Raw genomic sequence first — 21,060 nt, 5'->3', positions numbered from 1 at the left:
AGGGACGTTCACATCTAATTTAAATTTAAAAAAAAAATTTAAAAGAATGCATGAAAAATACAGACAAATACAAAAATTAATTTTTAATACGTCTTTTCAGCTTTTGGCAGCACCTTTATATAGTTAAGATTTACATATGTGTGTATGCATGAGTGTGTGTGTGTGCGCACGCACAGTCCTCCATGGAACACAATCTATGGCAGCCAAGGACTACAGAGAAATATCCCCTGATAAACAGAATGGGTGCACTGGCCAGTGTCCTATCTTTTCATCAGACTTCCATAGGAAAGAAATAATTTAATTCATTCAGGGACTATGTTTTTAAGCTAACTAGTACTTTTAATCAAGTCCAATAACCTTGAGGACGTGGCTATTTTTTGGCATAGATTCTGAGTGCTACGTGCCAAACACAGTTCTAAGGGCTTTACATACGTTACCTAACGTAATTCTCGAACAATCATATGGAGGTACTTGTGGTAGGCAGAATATTAAAAGATGCCCTGCTCTTCAAAATTATTATCCCCTGTTATTGAGTCAAGCGGTAATCTAGGTTCTGTTCTGAAGGGACTTCGCATATGTAATCAGGGTCATGGACCGTAAAATATGGAGGTCATCCTGGATTTCCTTGGTATGCTCAGCCTTATCATTTGAGACCTTAAAAACAGAGAACTTTCTCAAGCTTGCGTGGTGAAAGAAGATAGAGGAGACATGATGTGAGAGTGATTCTCATGAAGTGAGAGTGATTCAAAGTGTGAGGAGGACTTGGTCTGGCATCAGTGGCTTTGAAGATGGTGGAAGGTAGCCACAAGCCAAGGAATGCAGATAACCTCTAGAAGCTGACAGCCCTCATCCAAAAGCCAGCAGAGAAATGGGAACTGCATTTAACTGAGTCTGGCAGCAACCTGAAAGCAGATTCTCCTCCAGAGCTTCCAGGGAGGGAGCAATGCAGTCCCAACAACACTTTACCCGCGTGGTTCTAGATTAGAGACTAAAGAGACAGCGTAACTAAATTCAACAAGTGGTTATTGATTAGATTCCAGTAGTGGGTAGGGTAGGGAACAGTTTTAAAGAATATTGTTAAGGAATATTAATAACTGAGGAAATATGAATTTGGTCCATGTGTTAGATAATAGTATTTTATTAATATTAATTTTTCTGAGTGTGATAGTTGCGATTATTTAGGAGAATGCCCTTGTTCTCAGGAGTTACATGCTCAAGTATTTAGGGATGATGTGTCATTATTATGTATGCAGCTAGAGTTAAGGCAAATGTGTACAAATGTTAAGTTGGTGTGTGTAGATACAGGCTATAGGGATGTTCATTTAACTATTTTTGCAACTCTTTTGAAAAAAATTTCAAGTTTTTCATGATAAAAGTTGGCGGGGAAAACTGCTTTGGATATTAAGTAAAATTATTTTGAGATGAGTAGGAGGGAAATGGGAGAACCAGATGGGAAGGTATGGCTGCAGTTAGGCTGAGGGCTGGCGTGGCAGTAGGGATAAAGAACAGAGCCAGACGGAATAGAAAAAAGCATCCACCCCACCCCCAGCTAGGCCAGTGCAGTGAATCCGAGTGACGGGAGCAAATTATAAAACCATAGGTCCCACAGGCATCTCCTTCGCACGACAAACTTCTACGGAGAATAGGGAGAGGTGGTCCAGCTGCTTTCAAACTCGGTTAGTATCACTGCACGCAAGTCGGTGCCGCCTCAAATCTGCGCTTGCGCAGAGGGCGCTGCGGGGGCGTCAGACTGGAACAGTCCACGTCTACGGGGTAAGTAGGGGGAGGAGACACCCTAAAGTTAATCGGTTATTCCATTCAAAAGGTATCTGGCAAATCTTAGGACCTTTTCCCTTGTATTATTTTTTGTCGTTACTGATCAGCTCCAAAAAACCTGATGTTTAGTTGAGACTAAGGATGAGTTTCACACAGATGTTTGTTCCGGGCCCCTACGTCGGCTGCGTGCGCTGGGCCGCAAGGGGCGGGAAGCGGAAGCGGAAGTGTTTGTGGCCCCGGAGCGTCCACCTCCGTGGGTGGTGGGAGCCCCTGGACCCCGCTATGGAGGGGTCTAGTGAGCCGCTGCTGGATGCTAAATCCAAGGTAAGAGCTGGCCTGTAAGGTTGTGGGGCAGCGTGGCTCCGGAGCGAGAACGAGCATTCCGTAAATGTTGTTTTCTGCTTTTATTTCAGGTCACCAACCAGGTGAGTGAGTGGCCACCTTGCTCTGTCCTCAGCCGGCCTCGGGGCGGGGGAAGGGGCGGGCGGCAGCACCTGGCCCTCCGCTCACCTCTCGCACCCGCAGGACCATGCCACGGTGTCCAGGGCTTGTGTCCGCGAGTCCGTATCTTTCATCCTTCCAGCCTGCGTTGCTCCTGAGATGGTAGCCACTCCCATTGTAATGTAATCTCCTCTACCCACTCCAGGCCAAAGAGTACAGACCCAGTATTGTTCTTCCTTGATTAAGCGCCGTTGATTCGACACTAGGTACACAGTATTTTCTAAAGTGATATGTAGAGATGAGGAATTATTAAAATTTACAAAGATAGCACTGCAGACGTTTTCTTAGTCTTTAAAAACCAGTTATTTTGAAGATACAGAGTTTACCTCTTTAACCTTTCAATGTATATTTTTTATGCTTGGAATAAGAATTAGAATTTCTAAATATATCTTAGGACCGCTTCTTTGTTTCAGGTGTTCTTGTGTTTTTTTTTTTTTTCAGCTATTGAACTATTTTTAGACAAATGACTTGTAACACTTCCCAGAAGAAGAGTACTCAAACTAGAATATTTTGAGGACAGGAGTTACCCAGGACCACAAAGTATTAGAAAGGGCTGAGATAAATAATGAGAACATAGAGGCTGAGAGATGTCCATTGACTACTCTGTGACATGTCTCCAGCTGATCTTGCTGTTTTTGAGGATTCCTGGGAAGTAGGGGGAACTCAGAGAGATAGTAATCAACCCCCTATCTGGCTTTGCTCAGAGTAGTTGCTCAGTAACTTTGATTCTATCTCTCATAAGTCATCTTACCCATTTACTTACGTTAAGTCATATGTTTATTTGAGTAAGGTATCCTGACACTGTATTATGCTAGATTACAGGTTTTTAAAAATTAAACCTTTTGTGCAGGGTGTAGGGGGAAGTGTGTTTAAAACAATACAAGTTTATTCTTACAGTTTTGGACGTCATATGTCCGAAATTAGTCTTGTGTGACTGAAATCAAGGTGTCAGCGGGGCTGTATTCCTTCTGGAGGTTTTTGGGGAGAATCTGCTCCCTTGTCTTTTTCAGCTTCTAGAGGCTGCCTGCATTCCTTGGCCGTGACCTGTACTTCATCTTCAAAGCACATTCCAGCCTCTGTTACTGTCATCATGTCTCTTTCTGCTACCATCATCATATTACCGTTTCTGATTCTGACCCTCCTGCTTCCCTCTTCTAAATCCCAACTGGATAATCCAGAAAAACCTCCCCACATCAAGTTCCTTAATTTAGTCATAGCTACAAAGTCTGTTTTGTCCTGTGAGATAACATAGTCACAGGTTTCAGGGATGTGGACATCTTTAGGGTCTCATTCAGCCTAATCTGTATCCATTCTGTGCAGTCATTCACATGTTAAACAATTGTTTGCATAGAAAAAGCCTAGATAATTTACAGACTGTTAGAATTAATATGAGAGTTTAGCAAGGTAATTCAATTGTTTTTCTACAGTTCAGACACAGAGAGTTGAATAATATTTTTTAAAGAAGTAATTTACATTATTAATAAAGAAACTGTAAAGTACTTTGCAATAAATCTAACAAAAGATGTTTAACACCTCTATGAAGGAAATTATAAAAAGTGATAGACTTCCAGTTTCTATTTAAGCATGTAAAGAGCTTAGAAATTATCACTGTCTTAAAAGCAAGTAAAAACTGAACAAACTGAAAAATCAGTAACTTTTCTAGGATCCATCAGAGAGATGGGGTCACAGGGCACTGCACCCCAGTTGGAAAGACAGGTAAATACAGAGAATCACAACTTAACAGAAAACTCTGAAAACGAATGCTGGCGTAGGGAAACCTAAACTGTAATTGACAAATTGCTGGTAACTTAGTGTGGACAATTAGAGTTAAAATTTCAGGGACCCTCCCTAATCATTATGGGGGCTCACACTTTTGTTAGTTTCACCTCCAGGAACTCCTGAATTGAACATTTTTTATTTATGGTTCATGAAGTGTTTTTTAGTATAATACTACTAGATGAAAATTATGTGTATTCAGTATTATAGGGGGAAAGCCTTGACCTAGCTATAAATCATTTCTGTTTGTAGCTTTTTATATGTACCAGATATAGCTAATTTTTAGGGCTAATATTAGTTTGAAATCCTTGAGCTATGATACCTTCTCTTTTTCTTTAAATGTTTCTCACCAGTATATGAATGAGCAGGGTTAACTGGGACCGCAACTCCAGTTCACAGTGAGTTCACAACCTTCGTACAATCCCCTAGCATACTGTTTTCTCTACCATTAAAAATATTCTCTATATTCACCTTGCTGCCGCCTGAGTCCAAGCCACCATCCCCTTGCTTAGGTACTGTAGTAGGCTCCCAATTGGGTCTCCTTTTCCTTCTTAAACTTAATGCCCTATCCAGCAACCTGGAGGATACTTGCGATGTAAGTTAGACCAGGTATTTCCCCACTTGAAGCCTTTTCAGAGATTCCTTTCACATTAGAAAGAAGTCTTAAATACTTTCATTGGCCTAAAGTCCCTTCAAAAACTGATTCTTAGCTTCCTGGTCTGTCCTCTTACTCTGCATTTTTTTTTAACAAACTACAACTTCTTTATCTATTTATTTGTTTATTCTTTGTCTTCCCCACCAGAATGTAGGTTCCTGAGGTCAAGAGCTTTGTTTTATTCTTTTCTACATCCCCCATGTCTAGAACAGTCTTATTTAGTAAATACTTTCTGAATATTGAGGCATAAAGAGATAGTAACTTGTCCTAAACCACAGTGGTTGGAAGGTAGCAGAGCTAAGATTCAAACTCAGGTCTGACTTCAGAGTCTGAGCTTGTTAAATTTATCAAACCATATTTCTATGTTGTCCAGCACCACAGGTCAAAGATTGTTCATTACTTCGCATTCTGATACTCATACTCATTGTTTTGAAGCAATTCACAATGCTTGTAGATGTCTAATTAGGACTCCTTATCATAGATGATTGTTCCTATTGTCACATTTATTGCTTTCCTTCTTGCTAGTTTTATAGCATAAATCAAAAGAAAGATGTTTTATTGACACAATGTCTAGTGCCAAATTCCCTCTTCCCATTTGTGAGACATAGTGACTTAAATTTTTGTATAGTTTATGCAATAATTCATAAATGTACGACTGCTTTCGCAATTCATACGTGTTTTGAGTAAAATAGAAAAATCAAAGTTGACCAGAGTTTCAGACTTGAGTCACTTGGAGAATAGGGATCATGAGTCGAAAAAAATGAGAATGAAAAACATTTTTGAGGGAAGGTGGTATTTGTGTTATGTTGTGGGGAAGTTGTAGTGTGAACTTACTAGTAGTGAATGTGTTTCATGGGAAAGGCTTTCTTTTTCTGTGTTATTTTTACTAGAGGAATTAACACTAACCAAATAATGAAAATTTTTTGATTATTTGTATTTGCTTAAATTTCTGTAAACTAATGTAGGTCAAATTACATAGTTTGAGAACTTATTTTTGTTAAATCATTTATTAAGTTTATTGACAAAGCTGTTTTCAGATTGCTATGCTTGCCCTGCTTTAGTTATCTGTTGTCACATGACAAACCACCCAAAACTTAGTGACTTAAGACTATTGTTTAGTTATCTCCCATTGATTCTGTGGGTTAACTGGGTTTAGCTGGATGGTGGTTTCTACTCCGCATCATGTCAGCTGGGGCTTAGGTCATCTAAGAGCCTAATTGGGCTGGAAGTGAAGAGGGCTCACTTATGTGCTTGTGATGGCTTGGGGTGAGGACTCAGCTAGACCTGGTAATTGGAGTCAGTTGGTTCTCCTTCACATGGCTGCTCACATGATGGTGACTGGATTCCAAGAGGGAGGGTCCCAAGAGCCAGTGTTCCATGAAGAAGGAAGCAGATTCTTCCAGTTCTCCTAAGATTTGGGCTCAAAGATTCCAGAACACCTTTTCAGCCATATTCTACTGGTCAGGGCAGTCACAGGGACAGCTCAGATTGATGCAGAGGGAAATAAGCTCCACTTCTTGATGTGAGGAGTGACATGTATGTACAGAGATGGGTAGAATTAGTTGTTGGAGGATCTCTTTGAAGACCAGTTACCATATACCCCAGAACTTCTAAACATACTAGTTCAGTAAAAACTCATTTGAGCCGTCACCTTGTATCAGATAATATTCTAGTAGATTCAGCAGTAACTGATTGATAATGCCCCTGCTCTCTTGGAGTTTGTATTTCCTTGGGGACTCAGGTAATGAATAAGTAAACATGATAATTTTAAATACTGATAAGTGCTATGAAGGAAATCAAAGTATGGATGAAGGTGTCCTTAAACAAGATGAGGAAGGCTGATGACTTAGCAAAGGTAGTACACTTATGAGATCTAATATGAATTCTCAAGTAGAAATTTGCTAATAACTCATGCTATAGCCAATTTCTACATTTATAAAGTACTTAGCACAGAGTATAGCACAGCACTCTCCGATAAAACTTTCTGATGATGGCAATGTTCTGCATTGGCCATATCCAATATGGTAGCACTAGCCATATATGGTTCTTGAGCACTTGGCTGGTGAGACTAAGAAACTGAATTTTTAGTTTTATTTATTTTAAGTTAACTTAAATAGTCACATTTGGCTAGTGAGTACTGTATTGGACAGCTCAGGTCTAGCCTATAGAAGATGCTAAAAATTCTTGCCCCTAATCCTAGACCTGTCTACTTTCTTGACCTACTAGAATTTAGTTTAATTCTGAGCGGTAATCATATTTCAGCTCAGGATACAGAAAAAGGCATGGAAAATGGAATCAGGCAAATTTGAATTTGAATACCAGCTCTACTAGTTTTATATCCTTGGATGAGTTTAGTCAGTCTTTTCCTCATAACCCTTTTGAGAGAGATTAATCTGGGCATAACACTTAACATTCTTTCCATTTGAAAACTCATTTAAAAAGGAGAGAACATGAAAGTGTATTTTGTGATTCTAGCTATAAAAATTACATACAAATACTAGAAATTAGAAATAGGCACTCAGGAATATGTACATATTTTTAGAATGCTAGAGTTGTACACAGTTATTTTTCTAATTTTCTCCTATATTATGATATAAAAAAATAAAAATTAAATTTAAATTAAAATGGCCTTGAATTTTTTTCTTTATAGGTAGTTTTTATAGTGATGTTTTTATGTTACTAATAACTTCAGCTTCTGTATCAACTAATTTTTATTGTGACAGACTACAGCTAATTTCTTTGTTTACCTTTTCACCTGTGTTTGCTTTCTGATTATTTTTCTCCTTTGTATTCATTTTTCTTCTGGGAGTTTTCATATTCTTTTTGCTACTAGCTTTTTTTTTCTCTGTATGTTTACCTTTTTAAATCATTTTCATCCAACAACAATTTTGAGGCTACATTACTTCATTCTTAATATTCTCCATAGTGATGTGTGCTCTATTCTGATTTTTTGTTGTTTTTTTTTTCTTTTTTTCTTTTTTTAAAAATATCCTATGCAATTAATTCCTATTTCAGACTCAACCACACTTATTAGAAGGTTTTCTTTTAATTTGCATTTAAATGTTCAGTTTAGAATTTGGGAAAAACTCTCATCCCATAAAGCTAATCCCAGCTCTCTTTTCCCCATGAATACTAACTTTGCACAGTAAGTGACAACTCTCCTTAACTGCCCCACTGCCAGTTTCACCACTATAATGGCCATTGAATTCCAGCATACTGTGTTCCTTCTTTGCTTTTCTGCTTGAAATGTTCTAGGTAATCCAGAGTTTTATTTCAGACTTTGAATATCAAATAAGCAATGTTTTACTCTACCATTTTACTGTGGACATTGAAAATGGAACTTCTTGCATCAAGGAATTGTACAGGCTAATATGTTTTAAGAAGTTTTCAGTTAAATTTTTGAATATTTTCACTGAACTGATATAAAAAATTATCCCTAGTCATGAAATCTCTGAACTCTGTTCTTGGATTTTTAATCACTTATTAAACATTCCTATTTAGATATTCCTTATCACTGCTTGATAATACCTTCAGACTTAAAATATATAAAGTCCCGATTGATAGATATTAGTATTTTCCCAGTCATCTGGACTCAAAATTTTACAGTTGTCTTTGTTAACAACCTTAACTCTGAAGACAATTGTCAAAGCCTAATGATTCATTCTTCAGAGGATTGGCTTAAACTTACCTTTCACCACCTTTGTTCTGGCACTTAAAACCTCATTCCTGGATTGTTATGTTCTGCCACCAGATGAATGTTTTTAAATTGGTAAAAATCGTACCATTCTCTGAACTCCGAAACATTCAGTGAGTACCCACTGGCTATAGGAAAAGTTTAAATGACTTAGTGTTTTCCGTAATAAGGTGAAGTACAGTTGACCCTTGAACAACACAGGGATTAATCCATGTATAATTCATAGTTGACCCTCCATATCTTAGGTTCCTCACATACGTGGATTCAACCAACTGCAGATTATGTAGTACTGTAGTGTTTACTATTGAAAAGTGTCCTTGTGTAAGTGGATCCCTGCAGTTTAAACACACATTGCTCAAGAGTCAACGGTAAACGAGAGTATATTGAAAACTCATACAATTTGCAAAAAAATTATTAGCCTCTTGATTCTTGATCTCTTGTCAGCTTTATTTTCCATACTTCCTTGTAAGAGCCTTTCTCTTTAAGACAGATAGATGTTATGTCCCTCAGCCAGATATTGACTGTTTTCTTCTCAAGTTGGTTCAGCTTAATATTTATTAAGCATTTATTCTTTGCTAGGTGTGTATGGAATATATAAAGAAGACACATTTTTCCCTGTCAATTTCAGTTCTGTTATTCCTCAAAACTGAGCTCTATTCCCTCTAACGCTTTCTCTTGATCAACTACCCTGTAGTAAATGTTTCCTTTCAACCAGAAATATGGAACTCACTGATTTATATCCTCCCCTCCCCTGCTTTATATACGAGACAGCGTATGTACCAAAACATGTATAACATATGAACTGCATAATGAATAGTTTTTTCCCATTTTGGTGAGATATAATTGACATATAACTGCATAATGACTTGACATACATATACTTCAGAATGGTCACCACAATATATTTAGTTAACCTCCATCTCCTCAAATAGTTATCCCCCCAAAAAAAAGAGTAATTTATAAGTGAACATCTGTGTAACTGCAACCAAAACTCAAGAAACAGAGCATTACCAGTACCCCAGAAGCCCACCTCATGCCTCTCCCCAGTCAAACCTCTGCTTCCCCTCCTCCCTAGAGGTAACCATTATCCTTTTGTGATAATCATCTTCTTTATAGTTTGGCATGTGTGTATGCATCCCTAAACAATATTGTATTTCCTATTTCTCAAGTTTAAGTGAAAGGACTCATAAGTTTTGAACTTGTTTCTTTCAAGAGTTTTGGTTTTAAATGCACCTGAAGTTCATTCATTTTCATTGCTGTACAGAATCTCATTTATCCATTTTATTACTGATGAACATCTGGGCTGTTTACAGTTTAGGGCTATTATGAATATAGCTGCTAGGCACATTCTACTATAAGTATCCTGTGTACATATGCACAAGTTTTTCTAAGTTATCCCTAGTAATTAAATCTCTGGATCACAGGATATTCATAATTTCAGTTTTACTAAGTAAAGCCAACTTTCCAAAAGATTGGCCCAATTTAGACTTCCATCAACAGCCCTGTGACACATCCTTCATGCCAGTTTTGGAATTTTCAGATTTAAAATTTTGACATTCTGTGGGGAGGGTGTAGCTCAGTGGTAGAGTGCATGCTTAGCGTGCGCAGGGTCCTGGGTTCAATCCTCAGTACCTCCTCTAAAAATAAAATAACCTAGTTACCTCCCCTCACCAACAAATTAAAAAAAAAAACAATTCTAATAAAATTTTGACATTTTGATAGGTGTATAGCAGTATCTCATTGTGGTTTAGATTTGCATTTCCCTGTTTCCCGTTCATATGTTTATTAGCCATTTGTAGTTCTTTTATTGTATGCCTATGATTTTTTCTCTATTTTTGTATGGGAAACATTTAAAATGCATCTATGTGATTTTTTACTTATTAAAGATGATAACCTTTTTTTAGCACCAGCCTAGCCTTCATGCTGTGGCTGATTGGCCTAAAGCCAGTCTGAAGACAGGAGGAAGTTTTGGTCCTTATGCTGATCCCGCAATTCATTAAAATTTTTTTATTAATAAATAAAGCCATTTGCCCACTAAGCATTAATTTGGCAGCAAAAGATATTAGTCAATAAACAAGTCCTTTTTTGTGAGTGCTTGCTATGTACTCTGTACCCACCTAAGCTTTGGGAACAAGAATCAAAATTCCTCCACTCATTGTCTTTTATGTTTTAAAGTCGGTATTAAGAGCTGCATTTATCCAGCCCTGTTTTATGCCATAGCAACCCTGAACAGTCATTGCAAAGAATTAGCTAAAAAGTATTGAGGCAGCCAATAATCAATAAGCATGTCATCTTTGGAGTCAAACAGACTTTGGTTTCAGTTAGGAGTCCAGAAATGTGTGACCCTGTGTGTATTATATAAATGCTCTGAAATTCTGTTTTGTCATCTGCAAAATGGGAAATAATAGCCTATAATACTATGATGATTCAGTGAGGCATTTAATACATGTAAACTGCATAGCACATCACCTGACAGGTAGCCATCATCAACTGTGATGAAATCTAAAACCACCTATCACCAGGATTTATGCTAGTGTGAGGTCTCAGGTCAAGGACTGTGGTGAGGAAAGAAACTGGAATGGTTCCCATGTGTCTCAATCAAATATGAAGACGGTATATAACTCATCTTCTTTTTTAGGACTTTTGGGCTGTGAAATAGAGGAACAGAAAAGTGAAATAAGAGATGGTCCAAAACATTTGGAACCTCCTAAGTACAGGAGCAAAAGAAAAGGAAAACCAGTACTGCCATACTTACCTGTTACACATCCAGTGGAGATTTTGGTGTTTTTTTTTTTTCCCCTTTTGTAACTATGACAATATTGTTTTCCTACTCTATTTATAGCCCTTATTACCTCTCTCCATGTTCCTTTGATGAGTATCCCCCTAGCAATATTAAAATGAAGACATTTTCTTTTATTATGATTGGCATTGAAATTAAAAGTTGAATATGAGAGCAGTAAAATTGAATAAATATCTGCATTCAGGGAAATATTATAACTGATGTTTTGTATTGTTTCATTACAGCTTCTAGACTTTCAGTGGAAGCTGGGTATGGCTGTGAGCTCGGACAGTTGCAGGTCACTTAAGTATCCTTACGTTGCAGTGATGCTCAAAGTGGCTGATGATTCAGGCCAAGTAAAGAAAAAGTCCTTTGAAATGACAATTCCACAGTTTCAGGTTTGTAATTTAACTCATTCAGTTTTAGTTCATTGCTCTGTAATTGCTGCTTAAAAATATATATATAAAATCTCTTTTAAGAGAAAAATTTAACTTTTTATTTGCAAGTATTTTGATGTGCTTTTCATTTGTTAATACATACAAAAGATCTGGATTTGTTTTCTTTGGGAATTTGATAAGTTATTTTCAATATTTTCAATATAATCTGAATTTGTATACTGTGATATTAGATCACTTTCTCAGTGCTCACCTTTAGTATATTTAGGAAATCTGCATCTTTTCTAGCAGGATATTTACTTTGCATTTAACTCTTTTATTCTTCTTAGGCTTAATATTCAAGAATGATTAAGCTAAATGGATCTTGCGTTTGAATTGTATTGACACTGAATTTTCTGACTAATAATGTTTATAAAATGCAGATCAGACCATTTGATGACTAATTTTATCTGTGAGGAATGTGAGTAACTTAATAGTTTATATTTAGAATCATGTTATATATATTACCATTCTACCTCTTCTGTAAGCAAGGAAGAATTAAAGGAGGTAGATGAGAAATCAGATTTTCTTTCATTTTTTAATTTTATTTATTTTTTAAACATCTTTTATTGATTTATAATCATTTTACAATGTTGTGTCAAATTCCAGTGTAGAGCACAATTTTTCAGTTATACATGAATATGTATATATTCATTGTCACATTTTTTTCTCTGCAGATTTTCTTTTAAATGTACATACAGGGAAATTCTTTGTCATGGGCTGATTTAACTGACCTTAGAGTTTTTGTTTGCTTTGATCCCTTTGGTGAGTGAATAGATAGGAATCCTTCCTTACAGCAGTTACTACTTTAAGAAAAGTCAAGTACTCTTAAAAAAAAAAAAAAAAAAAAAAAAGCTACCATAGTGAATGGAATGGAAATATAATGAGAATTCCTTATAGAACTAAAAATACATTGGTCCCAGGCTTCTTTTTTAAGAAAAGCCTCTCATATATCACTTTCGGATGCTTTTGATCTCTTTTACAAACTTCATTCCCCCCCAGCTTTATTGAGGTATATTGACAAATAAAAATTGTTTAAAATTCAAGGCATGTGATGTGTTGTTTTGGTATACCTGAAAGGATTACCAGTCAAGCTAACTTACATATCCATCACTTCACATAGTGTGTGTGTTGAGAACACCTGAGATCTCTCTAGCAAATTTCAAGTATTGCATTATTACATTATTATTAGTCACCATACTGTACATTAGGTCTCCAGAACTTACTCATCTTAAACTGAAAGTTTGTACCTCTTGACCAGCATCTCCTCATTTCCCCCACCCGCCAGCCCTAGTAGCCACTGTCTACTCTCTACTGCCATGAATTCCACTTTTTAGATTCTGCATATGAGTGAGATCATGCAGTATTTGTGTTTTGTGTCTGACTTACTCAATTAACATAATGTCCTCCAGGTTCATCAATATTGTCAAAAATAACAGGATTTCCTTCCTTTTTAAGGGTGAGTGGTATTCTGTTGTGCATATATACACACCACATTTTCTTTCTCTCTTCATCTTGTCAGCAGACACTTGGGTTGTTTCCATACCTTGGCTACTATGAGTAATGCTCCGTTGAACATGGGAGTGCAGATACCTTTTTGAGGTGGTGATTTTGTTTCCTTTGAATATATATCCAGAAGTAGGACTCATGGGTTGTATTGTAGTTTTATTTTACAAATTATATTCTAAGGATTTTCTTTTGATTTCTTTCCTTTGAAGCAGGTATTTCTGCTTTCGAACAAGAAAGGGTCACAGATTTAACATTATTAATGCTAATTAGTGTCTTGGGAGAAATTAGGACTTGGTTGAAAGGAAATAAATGTAGTATATTATGATATATGAATAGCTTTCAACAGAATATACAAACCAAATACACTTCAAAAAAGGATGTAAGTTTCAGGCTTTTAAAATTCATAATCCTGGCCTAATTCTTACTTTTCTTTGTAGCATTTGTGCTCCTTGATTTCACCTCTAAATTTTTTTTTCTCGTAGGAAAAGAAAAATCACAAATGGGGCAATTCTTTTAAATATAGTTTTTACACAGCTTAAAGCTAACCAGGCAGAGTCTGTTAGTCACATTACAGGACTGAGAGCCAAGGAACATTCTTTGAGCTTCTAATTTATATCTATCCTGTAGCTGCAGTTTTGACCCTCAGTATATGTTTTATATAGAAATAGTTACTTCCTGCTTTATTCCATAACAGATTTACATATAAATTAAAACAAAATACAGATACTCTTTTAAGTAGTGAAATAGAGAATTAAGTCCAAATAAAAAGGAAAATACCAGGATGTGAATCATAAGAGGGTATCCAATTTGTCTCCTAATTCTTGGCAGGTAAAAGAGAAGAAAGGAAAACAGAATTTGTTTTATCCCTCTTTTATCTGAGGCTTAAAAAAACAAGATGACTTCTACAGGAGAACCACCATACCAGCTAATTTTTTAATTGAAAGAGATATAAACTTCTACCATGTAAGCTATTGTCAGTGTTGAGTCTCTCTTGTAATTGATAAGGCAGCCCCTGTCACTCTGAAACACAGTCTGAATTTTCACTAAATTAAAAACGATTTGAAGCCTGGGAACCAATCTGTTAAAAACAAAACTTCATTGTCTAGGACAGTGCTGGGTATTTAAGAAATCTTTCTGATGTGATCTCAAAGAACTTTGTTGTATGCTTTTAAAAAGTTTAGTTGTGAACTAATTGTCCGACTCTACAATAGTATTTTTGCTTGCTCCAAATTGTACCTGTATGTTTCTTATGGTAACCTTCCAATAATAGTAGTTGAGGATCTGACATTAAAATGCAAACTTAATATGTTTTAGAGCCTCTGCTGGTCAGATGTAATTAAAAGAACTACCTAAATATTCTCTATTAAAACAAAATTAATATTATTTTTCCCCTTTTTCTCCAGAATTTCTACAGACAGTTCAAGGAAATTGCTGCAGTTATTGAAACTGTGTGAAAACTGATTACTTGATTGATGAATTGCTATCATCATTCTAAAATTATGGACTTCACTTTCTGCACCAAAACTGCCTAAGGATCCAGTGATATTTATTGACTGAAAATTATACTTTCGGTTTTTCATTTTTTTAATAATAAAAAATCAGAAAAACAGGTATTGCAAAGTGGTGATCAATACACAACTTTGTGAATGTACTAAGAGCCACTGAATTGAACACTTCAAAGGGTGAACTCTGGTATGTGAACTATATCTTAATAAAAGAATAAATTAGGCAAACAATTGAATGATATAGAAAGCAACAAAAGTTTAAGTATTAGACCAATAGTTTTAAAAATTACTGGTAATGTTACCCATTTTATAAATAAAATCTTATACTGAGTTCTTTATATATAGTCTTATATATAAATGACAGAAGTAATATTTGATTAGGATAACATGACTTTACAAATTCAGTCTTTTGTTATAAAAACAATCAGTGAGAAGAGTGAGGCAGCTTCTCAAACATTTGGAATCAGGTTAGGATTGACTTTTGCTCCCTTATATTAGCCAAGAATTCAGCTGTTTCTCTTACTAATATTTGTAGAAAGTTCAAGTGCATGCACAAAGACAGAAAAATAGGTTTTATTCTGAGTTTATGTACAACTGAGTTAACCTGGTAGCACAAGATACTGTGTTAGATGATCTCTGTTCAATTTAGATTTACAAACTAGTTATTAAAATATTTTATAAAGCCACAACAATCAACACTGTGTGGCATTGGTTAGGAGTAAGCAGACAGATCACTGAATAGACTAGGTGGCCTAGAAATAGATCAAGACATTTGAGACAAAGATGGTATTTTAGTTGGGTGAGAAAACAGGATTGATTTAATAAGTGATGCTAGTACTCACAACATATGCAAAGGTAAATTCCAGTTGGACTAATGACCTAAATGTAAAAGATAAAAATTGAAGTTTTACAGAATATTTATGTTAATTCGGGCTTGGGAAGACAGCAACTCCATAGCTATAATAAGAAACATAAATATAATTGACATATAAAAAATTTTTAATTATATGTGGGGAAAAAAATGGGCCATGAACCAAAACAAAAGAGAAATGCTAGGTTGTTGTGTAAATTAGTTCTTGGTCTGGAAAACAAATTGCTTTAAATATTCCAAGTAGGAAGAGATTTTTTGCAAGAAATGAGATGCTCACTGAACGTCAGACTGAGAACACATCAGGAGAAACCATTGCTAGCTTTTAGAAAATGCAGGAATTTCAGGGGAAGCCCCTCCTAATCATCTCTGCACAATGCAGACTGTCACCTGGAAGCCACTATCCATGCTATTTCTGCCTTATGTCAACATGTGTAATGAAATAAAGGCTGCTTGCTTTCTTCACCCTTCTTAATTTCAGGAGTGCCTCTTATCATTGGTGGAAGTTAAAGCAGGACCCTGTTGACACACGAATCTGGTCAATTGAGTTTCTAGTCTTTTAGCACCTATGGAGGGGAGATTTAGGAAAGCAGGAATGGGGCTGAGTATTCCTACTCTGCTGACAGAAGTAGAAGTTATGGTCCTTTTGCAAAGTAATAGACACACAGACATCATACAGAAATTTCATAGTCCAGAAATTTCAATCCAGAAATAGAACCTTTGGAATAAAGCCACCAAAATGTAAAAATATTTTGTAAAATTGGCTAAATGTTCACCAATTTCCTGTTAGGGCACTCAGGAAGACTGCATTTCCCACCCTCCTTTGCAGTTAGGCTGGGACCTCCTGATTGGGTTGTATGTAGCCAGTGGAATCTGGGCAAAGGTGTCCTAAGCCACATCCGGAGTTTGTCGTAAATCTTTCCTTGCCTTCCAAGCTCTCCTATCCTTGCTGCTGGAAATGAAGGAATCTAAGATAGTGAAACCTTAAGATGGATCCCTGAATCACGGTTGGAAGCAAACTCCTTACTATAACAGCCTGACTTACACCAGGCAGTGATGTGAGCTAGAAACAAACTTACTGTGTTAAGCTGGTGAGATTTTTAGAGTGTTAGTTACAACAGCAAGTGAACATAAACTTGAGTAACACAAGATAAAACATATGAAGATTTTTGTTGTAGCATTTCCAGTGGCAAAAAGCAAAATCAAGGAAGCAGTGAATATTTGTCAATAAAGAAATGGTTGAATAAAATTCATCATGTCTATGCTATAGCATGTCATACACTTGCTATTATCAATATGTATTAAAATATGTATTATTAATACATCTTGTTCTTTTACAAAACTGTAAAAATGCAGTCATATATATTTGAATTCTCAATGGAAAATTAAGAAAATTAAGGGTTGATGTCTACCAGGTTATAAGCATTGAAGAGGGTGTCAGTTAAAAACAATTCTTTTAACTCCATAATGCATTATAAAAATATGTATCATGGTTTTAAAAATACTTGATAAAAATGCTTGTTTTTTAGTATGCTTTTGAAAAGTTCTTACAGTTCTTTTTATGGTGTAATGTTTTCTATTTTAACAAATGTATAGTGTACAGAAACAGGATTATTTACAAAGCGTCTTCCCAAACCAGAATAGACAGACCTGAACTACATCAGACGTAGGCCTCGCTGTGCTATAGAAATGCTGAGCCCAGCTAGGTCTAACATTTTGGCTGGCACCACCGCAAGGTTCCTCTTCAGATCCTCCATGTTGGGAATTTATGTCCTCTTCACACCCTGTCAGCATTTCCACAGGTCTCCAGTGTGAGTCCGCTTCATCTCTGTGTCCCCTGCTGGGTAGCACACTGCTGTGAGGAGCCCAGGTCCACTCCCTGCTGCTGCGCACCCGTGTCCTCAGATCCCACCAGCCTGAAGAGTTAGTCAGTTGATTTGTGTGTATTAACTGCCCACAGACGTACTTGATTGCCCACTCTAGATAGTAGCACATTCAAGATTCTAGGATTTTGAGAAGGCAAAGTCCCCTTTCTATCCCTTCCTTTGTCTTGTGGGGTATCAACTTCATTGTACCCACAAGAATCAGAGCAGACACCTGCCCACTCAATCCGGGTTAAAACTACATACTTGGCTTCCTGAACTGTGCTTAGGGTCCCTCCATCTCCCACCCACCTGAGTGTAACACCCTCCACTTTCCTCCCCCTCCTCATTTTAAGGTTTAAGGTGATATGTGGAGAGGCCCAAAGCAAGCCCCTGGATCAAATGCTGGGTGACAGATATGATTAGAATAAATTTAAATTGCATGTGTAAATTTATCTTTTGAATTAAAAGGCCAGATTTTTTTTTCCACAGTATAATTTACATTATTTTCATTGAAAATGTCTATTTTGCTTATGAATTTAATGAGCTTCACTGGGCTGGCCTGGGAATAAACCACTGTAACAACATTTCTGTGGGAAAGTGTGTTTCAAGTTTAAACATTTGACTTAAAAGTAAACTTTTGGAAAATAACTTATTTTCAAGTTGGAAAACATATTAATGAGTGTTTTGTTTCTGAAAAAAATAGATTGCCCCTGAGCTCATCAAGCAAAACCCAAATATTTTCATATATTTTGTTACTGAAACAGGGCAATATACATAACAGATTTATGTGTGAAGAAGGCAAATTAGTCACATTAATTTAGAGAGATTGGAATTTCCAACATGCTGGTGCCTTATTTTTAAAGTTCTTAAGTAGGATTATCTCTTAAAATAATTTTAAAAATTATTTTGCACTTTATATTTTTAAAAATTAACTATTTTTTAAAGTTTTAGATTTATAGAAAAATTGCAAAGATAGTACAGAGAATTACCATATACTCTGCACTGTTTCCCCTATTAACATCTTATGGTGCATTTGTTGTAACTGATGAGCCAATACTGATCCATTAGGTTTCCTTGGTCTATAGCTAATACCCTTCTTCTGTTCCAGAATCCCATCTAGGACGTGATACTACATTTAGTCATCATGTCTCTTTAAGCTTCTCTTATCTGCAACAGTTTCTCAGACTTTCCTTGTCTTTGTTGACCTTGGCAGTTTTGAGGAGTACTCAGACTGGTCAGGTAAGTTGTAGGACGTGCTTTAATAGGGATCTGTCTGATTTTTTTCTGAACTGGAGCTTGGGTATCACATATGGAAAGTGCGTTTTCTTCGCATCCTGTCGAGGGTGCATACCAGCAACATGGTTTGACTGCTGATGTTGATCAGCTGGCAGAAGCAGTGTTTGTCAGGATTCTCCACTGTAAACTCACTCGTTTCCCCCTTCTTCCCATACTTTATTCTTTGAAAGGAAGTCACTACCTGCAGCCAATACTTAAGGAGTGTGGGAGTACATGCCCCGACTTTTATGTTGAAGCATCTACATATTTTATTTGGAATTCTTCTGTGGAAGAGATTTGTCGCTTCTCCCCATTATTGGTTTATTCATTTATTTATTTATATCAGTATTAACTCATGGATATTTATTTTAAACTTGAGGTTACAATTGATTACTGTTTTTCCTCAAGTCATTCCAACTTTGACTTGGGAGGTCTTTTGTTTGGCCCCTGTGCCCCTTTGACATACCCCTACCTTAAAAAAATTCTTTTTTCAACACAACTTTCTGACATTGGACACTACAGGATGCTCCAGGCTCATCTTGTATACTTCCAGCCTGAGTCCTATAATCAGTCATTTCTCCCAGGAGCCCTCATTCTTTTCATTAGACAATAGTATGAGAAACCAAGATCTGGGAGCTAGGAATGTTCTGTATTGTAGATTTTGAGATCATGAAAAACTTAGAAGTCTTTCATGCTGTATGTAAGTCAAATCATTATGCTGTATACCTTAAACTGATACAGTGCTGTATGTCAGTTTCATCTCAATAAACTGGAAGAAAATAAAATTTTTAGAAAACCCTTAGAAGTCTGATGCACAACACGGTAACTATAGTTAACAATACTGTATTGTATATTTGAAAGTTACTGAGAGTAGATCTTAGAAATTCTTACCACAAGAAAAAAAAAATGTAACTATGTGAGGCAGTGAATGTTAACTAATTGCGGTAATCATTCCCCACTACACACATAAATCAAATCATTATGTTGTGCACATTAAACTAATACAATGTTATATGTCAATTATATCTCAATAAAACTGACGAAAAATCAAGGAAAAGAAAAGGTTCTGCTGCTGAGACAGTTCAGACCACAAAGCCCAGCTCATGTCTTAGGATGAATGAGAATGATGTTGTGAACTCAGTTAATGGTATTATCACTTCAGTTCACAATTGAACCAGCTAACAAACAGGGCAAGATAATATATGTGAGATCCTGGACACAAGAGAGTGCCTGTGTCTTCCTGATGAGGAGGACTAAGTAAGGTAGTTAATTTGGTGGCTGTCTGTAAGTCATCAAGGGCTCCAGGCTCCTCCTATGTAGTTGACCAGCCACCCTCCACATGTGGCTTCCATCTTGTGAACAACATGGCTGTTCCAGTTTCTGTCATCACACCTACGTATCAGCCAGCAGAGGAGAGGGAGGGTGAAGTAAGGGCATACTTTTCCATATAAACTCAGATCCTGGGTATTACACACCTCATTCTGTTCACATTCCATTGGAAGGCGCTATTCATGTGGCCACATCTAACTCCAAAGAAGATTAAAAAATGTCTGTAGCAGAGTAGCTGTGTGCCCAATTAAAAGTTCTGTTTCTATACTACAGGGAAAAAAGGAATTTTAAGGCAAACCAGCCATCGCTGCTAGTCTTCCTCCTTCTTCCTTATCCACCAACTGCAGACATCCTTCTTTCTACTTGCAGAACGTGTTTAACCTTCCCAAGCAAGACAGCCCCAAAGTCCCGTCCAGTTTCTGCATCCAGCCAGACAGAACCTCCCCTCCAAAGAGAAGTTCCCTCCGTCTCTGCAGGTAAACCTAGCCTGAGTTTCTCTCTCTCGCAGAACTTTGCCAAAAGTGGCAAGAAGGAGCCAACACATGAATGTTCTGATGTTGTTTTCCAGCTGCTTCCTCTAATGCAGTGGTTCTTACCTGGAGGCAGCAGCTCCGATGAGAGGCATCAGAGAGTGTGTAAAGAAGTTCTTGATTGTTACATTGCCTGGGGCTAGTATATAGGATAATCCAAATCATTTTCAGTTCATATTACGGGCATTTCATGGGTGGGGAGCTGTACATCCTATAATGCCTAGGGTATTCGTGAGCAACAAAAAATTGTTCTACCCAAAATACCAGTAGGACATATGTTGGGAAACTCTGCCATAGAGCTATAGATTCTATAAGCAAGTGGTCTGCAGCTTAAGTATCATATGGTGATAATTTTATCAAATGTTTTGCCACAGCATAAGAGTCACCAGTGTTCCAGTCTACAATATCCTCACCACCCGTTTCCTGACTGCCAGTGCCTCCTGTTATGGGTTTTATTCCAGTAGCACCTCTCTTTTAGGTACTAATTATGTATTGGGATGTCAGTCCAGCTGCTGTAGTCGGAATTTCAAAAGGACAATGGTTTAGATTAGACAAACTTATTTA

General features: G+C 36.8%; 1 protein-coding gene across 7 annotated transcripts; it reads left to right on the top strand.

Annotated features, from left to right (window-relative positions):
• The first annotated feature begins 1,721 nt into the window (after positions 1–1,721).
• COMMD6 (COMM domain containing 6) lies at positions 1,722–14,737 on the top strand. 7 transcript variants are annotated; one of them, XM_074378331.1, is made up of 5 exons: positions 1,722–2,100; positions 2,190–2,201; positions 11,427–11,579; positions 13,028–13,074; positions 13,953–14,087. In XM_074378331.1, exons 1-4 carry the CDS (start codon positions 1,918–1,920, stop codon positions 13,049–13,051), a joined length of 372 nt encoding a protein of 123 aa, XP_074234432.1. In that variant the 5' UTR covers positions 1,722–1,917; the 3' UTR covers positions 13,052–13,074; positions 13,953–14,087. The 7 variants fall into 7 exon arrangements, 6 of the variants coding, with proteins under 6 accessions (XP_074234432.1, XP_045365094.2, XP_074234433.1 ...); XM_045509138.2 differs by lacking the exon at positions 13,953–14,087 and adding an exon at positions 14,528–14,737 and having other exon boundaries at positions 1,724–2,100; XR_006721293.2 differs by lacking the exon at positions 13,028–13,074 and adding an exon at positions 14,528–14,737 and having other exon boundaries at positions 1,752–2,100.
• Positions 14,738–21,060: the final 6,323 nt, after the last annotated feature.

This window comes from Camelus bactrianus, chromosome 14 (assembly GCF_048773025.1).
Source record: "Camelus bactrianus isolate YW-2024 breed Bactrian camel chromosome 14, ASM4877302v1, whole genome shotgun sequence".
In the NCBI taxonomy this organism is placed as follows: domain Eukaryota; kingdom Metazoa; phylum Chordata; class Mammalia; order Artiodactyla; family Camelidae; genus Camelus; species Camelus bactrianus.
This window is presented reverse-complemented; position numbering and strand designations above follow the sequence as displayed.

Bases quoted from the DNA above. Each gene is read 5' to 3' on its own strand.
- COMMD6 (XM_045509138.2), top strand. From the start codon at position 1,918: ATGAGTTTCACACAGATGTTTGTTCCGGGCCCCTACGTCGGCTGCGTG. The intron at 11,580-13,027 runs GTTTGTAATTTA...AATGTCCTCCAG, and splicing joins TGACAATTCCACAGTTTCAG to GTTCATCAATATTGTCAAAA.